Below are 10,933 nucleotides of genomic sequence, written 5' to 3'. Positions count from 1 at the left end.
GTATTGACAATAATACAATAATAACAATTGTTTTACACTACTGAGGAGAAATCTGTTGGCTGACTGTAAACATGTAAAAAAACCCAAAATTTTGATTCTACAGCAAAACTTTTCTTAAATTTACGTTAGTTCAACCGCAATTTTTCATTGTAATGTGCGTTTTAAAAAGTACCAGAAGATTTTATGATTCCTGTCCACTCACCTCTACTTCCAAAGTAGCCTTGAGCTTTTCTTATTCATGACCACTTTAAATATGAATTTATTTATTTATTCATTTTTTAATAGAATGGGTCATTTATTTTGTTTAAGTTTAGGTGTGTTTGCCTCTTAACAAAACGGTGTAAAGTAATATGTTTACATTGTGGGGTTCCTGCAGGCAAAGGATTGTCCCTTTATATGAAAGAATTTTGAAAGATAGCTTTATACAAGTAAACAACAAAAAGAACTATAACAACTTTGATAGCCCCAGTTCATATGGAAAGAAAAACTGACCATTAGGACGACTTGAAGCACTGAAAAATTCAACTCACAGTAAAACTCACTGTTAATCAAGCAATGATGATTCAACTTTTTTTTCTATTTTTATTTTTACAATTAGAAAATACAGATTGAAAATGATGGTACACTAAACTAAGAACTAAGAAGAAAATAAAAAGCTTTCCATCTTTCCATGACTGCAAATTAGGCAGCTGTCAACAAGATGTCAGAATCTATTTCAGGCTTCAGTAAAGGGTTTAAATTTTCATTTTACCAAATTAAAAAGAAAAGAACCAACAGACCTATGATCACCACACATATTTACACGAAACCCTGTAGGGCTGGTGGGTCACTTGGTTTATGGTAACTTTACTTATTGATACTTTTAAAATAATGTAGCTGAAATAAGCAGCAGCCAATAGTAAGGTATGTCCTAAATTATTTATAAAACCACAAACCAATCAACCTTACATATATTACAAAGAACGTGAGATTTTTTTCATCCTCTAATAATTCTAATATGTTTTTAAGAAAAAAACTGCATTTTATTTCTCAGTTTTGCTAACATAACATGTTTTAAGAAGGGATGTCAGGTGGTCTACAGAGGGTCAAACGATTAAACTGTTAACTATAATTTATTTATAATACACAGTGACTTCTTAATTATTTAATAATTTCTCGATGTATTTTGTCAATTGTTGTGATTGTTTCGAATGTTAAATTGATAAAAGCTGACTCAGACCTGTTGTCCTTCCGCCCTCTGGCCACAAGAGGGGGCGAAACCCACAAACTGACCTCCATCTGATCATAATAGAAGAAGAGAACGCGCATGCGCATTAAGCACCTTGTCTTTAGGAGATGATGGCGAATGTTTTGAAGGAGCTCAGGGACTAACGATGTCGGGTTTCCACCGTAACGATTTTACGATTATTTCATTTTAATGCAAAATAAAACAACCGCCGATGCCGTTTGACGTACAATAAAACTTTGTGACCAATTTTGACTTTCCGAGATATTAAACGAGCGAAAAGCAGCTAGCTCTGAGGCCTAGCTTAGCTAGCTAGCGCAGTGTTTTCGTTCTCCAAGTTGCCGCCGCGCTGTTCGTTGGCTCTGAAATAGTCTCGCCGAGGATTATATTATTGTTATCGAGGCCACAGTAAACGAATACCGATTTTATCTTGGATTAGACTAAATCGAGCTTGCGCTTTCGCAGCGATAGCAGCGGACCTTCATGTCCGCGGGGCTCCATAGGGATTTCCTGCCCTTCTGGACCAAACATGTCTCTAGTCGCTTACGGTAGCAGTGATGACAGTGACTTGGAGGAGAGCTCGACCTCCGCCGCCGCAGACGGCAAACGGAGCGGAGGAGGGCGGCTGTTCTCGGTGCTGCCCGCTCCTCAGAAAACGGCCCGGGCCGAGATGATGATGGAGGGAGCAGACAGAGGGATGAGAACCAGGCCCGCAGCGGCCGGCGGCGCGTTCAGCGATGGACTCCACGTCACGCCGTCTACAGGAGGGATTTTCTCCACTTTACCCAAACCGAGGAAACGATCCGAGCCCGTCCGGATCGCTGCGCCACAGGTCCACAGACATGACGTGAGGGCCAGCTCTGACACATCTGCAGTCCAGCGTTATGCCGGGGTTTCTGTTTAATCATCCTTTCTCCTCGCAGTCTGATTCTGATGAGGACGAACCATCAAGAAAAAAGGTGCAAACGCAGGTGAGAGGTGCCCTTCTTTCTGCCTGAAGGGGTTTTGGTTCCACGCTGTCACTCTTGTCACACATGTTTGACGGTGAAGCTTTCCTTCTCCTGCTCTCCAGGGTTCAGGTGTCGGTCTGTCGTCGATTCTCCCACAACCTAAGAACCTGACGGTGAAGGAGACCGACAGGCCTCTGATCCCGCACGCGCTCACCAAACGCCAGGAACCCAGAGGAGCCAAAGCCGCGGTTGCTGCTCAGGGTCTGCTGGGTTCCAGCGCGTCTCCCTCTGCCATCAAGGCTGCAGCAAAGTCTGCAGCTCTCCAGGTGGCTCGGCAGATCGCCACGGACGACCAGGATCACGAAGACGACATGGCCCCCCAGAATTACTTTTCTTTAGAGGAGAGCTCGGAGCCTCCCTCTGCTGCCGTCCCGGCTGTGGATCCGGAGCCGGGACCTCCTTCTGAAGCTCTTCCGTATGCACTCGCTGAGGAGCCGGGACAGTCTGACGCCCCTCTCGACTTTGGAGGCAACCAGGAAGCAGCGGGTGCATGGGGGGGTCAGTATCAACCCATGCCATGTCCAGAGGATTTCCCTCAGGTATGGTGACCTCCGTCTGTCTCCACTAGCGTTAGCATCCATGTTAGCTTGAGTGGTTTTAAAGGGCTCTCCTCCTCTGAACAGGGATACTACAATGATCCGTATTATCAAGAGCCCAACCCGGGACAGGCAGAGGAGCCGGAACAGTCGGACATGTTTGATGATGAAGGGGTAAGGACCGCCCCGCCCCCATGTCTGGTTTCCTCCCTGTATGGCCCGTCATTCATGTTTATCTGTTCTGTAGTTCATGCGGTTGCAGGGGAAGAGAAACCGGGGCAAAGAGGAGATCAAGTTTCTGGAGATCAAAGGAGACGATCAGCTGAGCGGCAATAAGCAGTGGATGACCAAAGGCGTGTCGGAGGAGAAGCAGACCCGCCAGTCCTTCAGCAAGGTGATGGCGCTGGTTCCTGCTGCTGGTTTCACGGCCGCCTGATGGTTCCGTTAGTGAAAGGCGCTCAAAGTGGACACAGCGTAATCCATAGATGAATCTATAGATTAGAGCGTACAGCTGATTTACAGAGTGTAACCCTGACAGCCTCCCGCATGTCAAACATCTGGAGGCTTCATATCTTCAGGAACATTGATTTTAGCTCAATCACTAATCTTTTGACGTAAATAAAGCAGTTATTTGATGGTAAACATAGAACAGTAAATGTCACACACCAGCAGGTTAAATATGTGATCACTTGATTGTCCTGCAGAAGAGAGGAGGGCAGCCAACGGGACAGCAGAGGCGGAAGCACCAGATCACCTATCTCATTCACCAGGTGAGATCACAGAAACACAGCCGTCTCACGGCGTCGTTTGTGGTTCTACATCCGCATCTTTGAGCTTTTCATCATTAAAAACTCAACCAGACCTCCTGCTGACGGCCTGAAAGGCTCATTCAGAAACTGCTTCAAATGTTCTGCTTCTAGACAAGAACCCAAACTGCTGGAACGGATGGACCCGTTCCAGAAAAGACAGGAAGGTCCGAACAAAAGTTCAGCAACTCGGAGGAAGTTTTGTATTTTAAGGGCTACAGGGATTTGAAGGCTTTTATTTCCTCCTTTTCCAGCCGTGGAGCGTGGCGTTTAGTTTTCATTTCTCAGCTGTTTGTGGCGAGCAGAGACGGTCCGGTTATGCAGTCGGATCAGACTCTGGGTTTGTCTTTCAGGCTAAAGAACGAGAACTGGAGCTGAAGAACAACTGGGCGGAGAACCGGCTGACGCGCCGGCAGACGCAGGCCAAATACGGCTTCTGAACGACCACACTGGAATCTGGAGGGATGGACACGTTTTCCTGATTCCCCCTCCTGGAGGGAAACCAAATGTTTCCAAATTAAGAGTCAACGGTTCCTTTTTCCTGTTCTTCATCCCACGTTGTACTGAACCTTTACTATTCACTAGTCTTTTGTTAAATGTATGAAAGTAGTGGTCTTATATTTATCTACTGGCACAGAAATGTACAGTAAACGTATGGAAAGAACGCTCCATGGGCCGGTAGAGGGACCTGGATGGGATCATGTTTTTCCATCTGTGAATATTTCCCGTTGGTGCTGTAGTCTTTGCTTTTGCCTCCTGTTTTCACCCAAACAGCTTTTTAACGACTCAACTGATCGATCAATAAAGACGAGCGGCGTTCTCGCTCTCATTGAAGTTCTGTGACTGACAAACATCCCATAATAATAAAGAGAAAGCTGGATTTGTTTTCCAAGGACTTGAATATTGTGATGTGATTACTTGTTCCATCACCTGCTCTTCTGCTGGGGTTCCAACTGCTTCCTGTGATGCTTTTCATTAGTGACGTTGTTCAAGATGCTGCACAATCATAGAAAGACTTTGCTTTAAGTTCAGCGCCGACCGTCAGCTTTGGGTTTAACTGAAAGATTTCCAAGTTCTCCAGATTTTTTGGGGGATCAAACCAGATGTAAGTGTTGGAAGATGAACGAATTCTGACCTGATATGATGCAACATTGAACCTGAATGCTGTTTCACCTTGGACACGCCCCTTTACCCGGGACACGCCCCCATCTCTAACCTTGGGAGCTCAGCAGGGTTGATCCTTGGATGGGGGGCTCACGGCGTCCGCCGTACAACACGTTGCCTGCTGTGGAGGAAAAGCTGCAGAACCCGTTGGAAGGTTTCCTCTTTGCATCCGCTGATGCAGCATCTTTCCGTTGTCCAGCTGGGTTGTGGTCATCTTCAGGACCGGGCGGACGTTCGGCTTTTTTCAGAAAACATTGACGCTGCAGACGTCTGACACGTTAAAACGACAAAGCAGACCATGAAACTGAACCAAGGAGGAAAAGATTTACTTTAGATTCCACATTACAGAACACGGCAGGTTACCGATTCTAGAGTTCATGCTCCGCGAGTAGAACCGAGCAGACGGCCGCTGCCGCCCAGCAGACGGCCGCTGCCGCCCAGCAGACGGCCGCTGCCGCCGAGCAGACGGCTGCTGCCGCCCAGCAGACGGCTGCCGCCCAGCAGACGGCTGCGGCCCATCAGCTTTAAGTAGGACCCAGCTGCTGGGCCGATGGCTGCTCCGTTCTACTTTGACCTTTCATCCGGACCTTCCGTTAGCGGTTCTGCTACGTCTTGGACTGGCCGGGTTTGACCCTCAGAGTCAGGAGGAACCTCCTCCTCTTCAGCGGACCCCCTCCTGGCCTTCAGCTCCCGCTGGGAGGCCGCAGACGGGTCCTCGTAGGGCAGCAGCGCCATGGGAACACGGGCCGTGTCCAAACCATTGACCTGTGGGGGGGGGACCGTGACTGAAGACGTGTAACGGATAAACGTTATGAAGGGGGCGGGCTCTGAAGAGACTGAGCTGTTACCGTGACGTCACACCAGTAGTCCCCCAGCTCCTTAATGGGCTCCAACGGCAGAGTGAGCGCTCCAGGCGGCACGACCACTCCCAGCTGCGCGGCACAGTCCAGGAGACGGATTTAAAACATTTACAGACGAGAAAAGACGCCATCGTCTCCACGCACCTGCTTCAGAAACTGTCTGCACACCACCTCTTTGGTGAGCTGGAAGTCCTCCGACGGCATCTGCCGTATGTTCAGTTTGCAGCGTTTCAGAAACTCCACCGTCTGTGGAGAACAGCAGAACATCAGGAACAGGAAAGATCCCGGCCAGCCGGAACCCGCGGGAGCGGAACGTCACCATTTGTCCCGTGCGGGTCTGGGTTCTGTCCTCTGGTCTCCCCTCGTACAGAAGCTGGGCATCAGAAACACAAAGGTCATTCAGAGACGACAGAACGTTCTCCGACGTGGAGCTCTAGATCAAAGACCAACCCGCAGCTCCTCGGCGAACAGCTTCTTGTTTTCCGGAGACGGATACACCGCCAGACCTTCTGCCAGCAGCTTGTTCCGGCCAACAGACTTCCTCACAAACACCGTGTCTCCACGTCCGCCCAGTTCTGGAAATCAACAGAGTCACATTTGGAGGAACACGGAGAACCTTTAGAACCACAGCAGACGGCAGACACTGACTTGGTACGGTCTGGGTCAGGATGAGCTCCATCTTCTCCTTAGGAGCGTGTTTGGTGTCTTCCACCAGCCTGTAGACTCGGTGTCTTCGAGGGTAAAGTCTGGGCGGACTGCCGACTTTGGACAAAGGAACCTGCCACCATCGCTCCACCACCACGGTGCGCTGAGAGGAGAACCACAAGAACAGCAGAAGATCAGCGGATGTTTGGGGTTCTAAGCTCTTCATCAGCTGATGTTTGGGGTTCTAAGCTCTTCATCAGCTGATGTTTGGGGTTCTAAGCTCTTCATCAGCTGATGTTTGGGGTTCTCGGCTCTTCATCAGCTGATGTTTGGGGTTCTAAGCTCTTCATCAAGCTGATGTTTGGGGTTCTAAGCTCTTCATCAGTTGATGTTTGGGGTTCTAAGCTCTTCATCAGCTGATGTTTGGGGTTCTAAGCTCTTCATCAGCTGATGTTTGGGGTTCTCTGCTCTTCATCAGCCGATGTTTGGGGTTCTCAGCTCTTCATCAGCCGATGTTTGGGGTTCTAAGCTCTTCATCAGCTGATGTTTGGGGTTCTAAGCTCTTCATCAGCTGATTTTGGGGGTTCTAAACTCTTCATCAAGCTTATGTTTGGGGTTCTAAGCTCTTCATCAAGCTTATGTTTGGGGTTCTAAGCTCTTCATCAGCTGATGTTTGGGGTTCTAAGCTCTTCATCAGCTGATGTTTGGGGTTCTCGGCTCTTCATCAGCCGATGTTTGGGGTTCTCAGCTCTTCATCAGCCGATGTTTGGGGTTCTAAGCTCTTCATCAGCTGATGTTTGGGGTTCTAAGCTCTTCATCAGCTGATTTTGGGGGTTCTAAACTCTTCATCAGCGGATGTTTGGGGTTCTCAGATTTTCATCGGCTGATTTTTGGGGTTCTCAGCTCTTCATCAGCTGATGTTTGGGGTTCTCAGCTCTTTATCAGCTGATGTTTGGGGTTCTCAGCTCTTCATCAGCTGATGTTTGGGGTTCTCAGATTTTCATCAGCCGATGTTTGGGGTTCTCAGCTCTTCATCAGCCGATGTTTGGGGTTCTCAGCTCTTCATCAGCCGATGTTTGGGGTTCTAAGCTCTTCATCAGCTGATGTTTGGGGTTCTAAGCTCTTCATCAGCTGATGTTTGGGGTTCTAAGCTCTTCATCAAGCTGATGTTTGGGGTTCTAAGCTCTTCATCAGTTGATGTTTGGGGTTCTAAGCTCTTCATCAGCTGATGTTTGGGGTTCTAAGCTCTTCATCAAGCTGATGTTTGGGGTTCTAAGCTCTTCATCAGTTGATGTTTGGGGTTCTAAGCTCTTCATCAGCTGATGTTTGGGGTTCTAAGCTCTTCATCAGCTGATGTTTGGGGTTCTAAGCTCTTCATCAGCTGATGTTTGGGGTTCTAAGCCGTTCATCAGTTGATGTTTGGGGTTCTAAGCTCTACATCAGCTGATGTTTGGGGTTCTAAGCTCTTCATCAGCTGATGTTTGGGGTTCTAAGCTCTTCATCAAGCTTATGTTTGGGGTTCTAAGCTCTTCATCAGCTGATGTTTGGGGTTCTAAGCTCTTCATCAGCTGATGTTTGGGGTTCTCGGCTCTTCATCAGCCGATGTTTGGGGTTCTCAGCTCTTCATCAGCCGATGTTTGGGGTTCTAAGCTCTTCATCAGCTGATGTTTGGGGTTCTAAGCTCTTCATCAGCTGATTTTGGGGGTTCTAAACTCTTCATCAGCGGATGTTTGGGGTTCTCAGATTTTCATCGGCTGATTTTTGGGGTTCTCAGCTCTTCATCAGCTGATGTTTGGGGTTCTCAGCTCTTTATCAGCTGATGTTTGGGGTTCTCAGCTCTTCATCAGCTGATGTTTGGGGTTCTCAGATTTTCATCAGCTGATGTTTGGGGTTCTCAGCTCTTCATCAGCTGATGTTTGGGGTTCTCAGCTCTACATCAGCTGATTTGTGGGGTTCTCAGCTCTTCATCAGCTGATTTGTGGGGTTCTAAGCTCTTCATCAGCTGATTTTGGGGGTTCTCAGATTTTCATCGGCTGATTTTGGGGGTTCTCAGCTCTTCATCAGCTGATGTTTGGGGTTCTCAGCTCTACATCAGCTGATTTGTGGGGTTCTCAGCTCTTCATCAGCTGATTTGTGGGGTTCTAAGCTCTTCATCAGCTGATTTTGGGGGTTCTCAGCTCTTCATCAGCTGATGTTTGGGGTTCTCAGCTCTACATCAGCTGATTTGTGGGGTTCTCAGCTCTTCATCAGCTGATGTTTGGGGTTCTAAGCTCTTCATCAGCTGACGTTTGGGGTTCTAAGCTCTTCATCAGCTGATTTGTGGGGTTCTCAGCTCTTCATCAGCTGATTTGTGGGGTTCTAAGCTCTTCATCAGCTGATTTTGGGGGTTCTAAACTCTTCATCAGCGGATGTTTGGGGTTCTCAGATTTTCATCAGCTGATGTTTGGGGTTCTCAGCTCTTCATCAGCTGATGTTTGGGGTTCTGACCTCTTCATCAGCTGATTTGTGGGGTTCTCAGCTCTTCATCAGCTGATTTGTGGGGTTCTAAGCTCTTCATCAGCTGATTTTGGGGGTTCTAAACTCTTCATCAGCGGATGTTTGGGGTTCTCAGATTTTCATCAGCTGATGTTTGGGGTTCTAAGCTCTTCATCAGCTGATTTGTGGGGTTCTCAGCTCTTCATCAGCTGATTTGTGGGGTTCTCAGCTCTTCATCAGCTGATGTTTGGGGTTCTAAGCTCTTCATCAGCTGACGTTTGGGGTTCTAAGCTCTTCATCAGCTGATTTGTGGGGTTCTCAGCTCTTCATCAGCTGATTTGTGGGGTTCTAAGCTCTTCATCAGCTGATTTTGGGGGTTCTAAACTCTTCATCAGCGGATGTTTGGGGTTCTCAGATTTTCATCAGCTGATGTTTGGGGTTCTCAGCTCTTCATCAGCTGATGTTTGGGGTTCTGACCTCTTCATCAGCTGATTTGTGGGGTTCTCAGCTCTTCATCAGCTGATTTGTGGGGTTCTAAGCTCTTCATCAGCTGATTTTGGGGGTTCTAAACTCTTCATCAGCGGATGTTTGGGGTTCTCAGATTTTCATCAGCTGATGTTTGGGGTTCTCAGCTCTTCATCAGCTGACGTTTGGGGTTCTAAGCTCTTCATCAGCTGATTTGTGGGGTTCTCAGCTCTTCATCGGCTGATTTTTGGGGTTCTCAGCTCTTCAGCTGATTTTTGGGGTTCTAAGCTCTTCATCAGCTGATGTTTGGGGTTCTAAGCTCTTCATCAGCTGACGTTTGGGGTTCTAAGCTCTTCATCAGCTGACGTTTGGGGTTCTAAGCTCTTCATCAGCTGATTTGTGGGGTTCTAAGCTCTTCATCAGCTGATGTTTGGGGTTCTCAGCTCTTCATCAGCTGATTTTGGGGTTCTCGGCTCTTCATCAGCTGATGTTTGGGGTTCTCAGCTCTTCATCAGTTGGAAATAAAGATGTTTGCCGCTCAGCAGAGGAAGAAAAATCTGATGGAGGACCCCTACCTGAGCAGGTGTCCCGGAGAAACGTCTGGCAGACGCGTGTGCGAGCAGCTCCTGAAGGACACGGCGGCCGCTGCCCCACATGTTCACCCGGGCCAAAGCAAACAGCTGACACGGGTCCGAACCCCCACCGGAGGGTCTAAAACGGGCCACGACCTCCCGAGACTAGCGGGCTATCGCACAGGCGGCAAAGGGGCCACGAACAAACGGACTGTTGTTGATGTGTAGCTGCTAGGCTAACTGCTAGGCTAACAGACACGAAGGACCCCTGGGCTGTCTGCAAGGAGCCTGAATAAAATGAAGAAAAAAAAGATTTTGATCCTTTTTAAGAAATTACGACGGAGTATTAGGGCCACCAAAAAAAAGTAAAATTAGACATTTTATCTCGTAAATTTACGAGAAAAAAGTCATAGATTAACAAGGAGAAAACACCGAAGTTGTCTGTTTATCGGAGCGTCGCTTGAAGATGAAAGATGTGGAGCCTTGTGTGAAGCTTTATTTCCAGGTTTATTATAGGTTTAAAACTAAGAGATTCTGAACCTTTGGCGACTCAAAATCAGATTTTTGTCAGTGGAGCCGTCTTTCCGGGGTTCAGTGTCAGTAAAGCGGAGTGTCATCTGTAAAATAAGGAGCTCAGAGACACGTTTGGGTGTAGAGGATCGTTGCAGCTTATATACCTTTTCACACTTCCGCATTTTTCGACCGGAAATACGTCAATGACGTGTAAAACAACTTCCTGTTAGCGTAGCAGCAGATATGAAGAATGGCAGAGTCGAAGAGTTGCAGTCTCTGTTGCGTTCCAGGCTGTTCGTCTTCCAACCAAAAACAGCCTTACCTTTCATTTCATTATTTTCCTGTGGATCTAAACCTGAAACCCAAATGGATATAGGCGATCCGAAGAGAGGAAGGGCATAGTTTTAATGTAAACACAGGTAGCACCCTCTGCTGCCGGCACTTACTAACTTCGCTCCGGGATTGTGGTGCGGCTGCGTCGTTCGTCGCCTGAAGAGTGGTGTTGCCCCGAGTATTTTCCCTTGGAAAAACTTTACTGATCCTTTGAGAAGGGAGTCAGAATATGACAGAACCTCAAACGTCAGGCTATGCAGCTAAGCTGTGAAGATACTAGCGACATGGTGGCTAAGCTAAGACAGTAAAGATGGATCACGACTACGTGA

At 47.8% G+C, this 10,933-nt stretch overlaps 2 protein-coding genes across 2 annotated transcripts; one reads left to right on the top strand and one right to left on the bottom strand.

Moving 5' to 3' along the window:
• The first annotated feature begins 1,280 nt into the window (after positions 1-1,280).
• Positions 1,281-4,478, top strand: prcc (papillary renal cell carcinoma (translocation-associated)). The gene is made up of 7 exons (XM_004084913.4): positions 1,281-2,072; positions 2,149-2,196; positions 2,298-2,774; positions 2,859-2,945; positions 3,019-3,165; positions 3,476-3,541; positions 3,931-4,478. The coding sequence occupies exons 1-7, from the start codon at positions 1,755-1,757 to the stop codon at positions 4,015-4,017; spliced, it is 1,230 nt and encodes a 409-aa protein (XP_004084961.1). The 5' UTR covers positions 1,281-1,754; the 3' UTR covers positions 4,018-4,478.
• A 568-nt stretch (positions 4,479-5,046) lies between these two features.
• On the bottom strand, positions 5,047-10,034 carry mrpl9 (mitochondrial ribosomal protein L9). The gene is made up of 7 exons (XM_023960260.1): positions 9,762-10,034; positions 6,250-6,409; positions 6,052-6,176; positions 5,921-5,974; positions 5,746-5,847; positions 5,590-5,673; positions 5,047-5,506 (listed from the first exon to the last, which is right to left on the bottom strand). The coding sequence occupies exons 1-7, from the start codon at positions 9,840-9,842 to the stop codon at positions 5,306-5,308; spliced, it is 807 nt and encodes a 268-aa protein (XP_023816028.1). The 5' UTR covers positions 9,843-10,034; the 3' UTR covers positions 5,047-5,305.
• Positions 10,035-10,933: the final 899 nt, after the last annotated feature.

This window comes from Oryzias latipes, chromosome 11 (assembly GCF_002234675.1).
Source record: "Oryzias latipes chromosome 11, ASM223467v1".
NCBI lineage: Eukaryota > Metazoa > Chordata > Actinopteri > Beloniformes > Adrianichthyidae > Oryzias > Oryzias latipes.
This window is presented reverse-complemented; position numbering and strand designations above follow the sequence as displayed.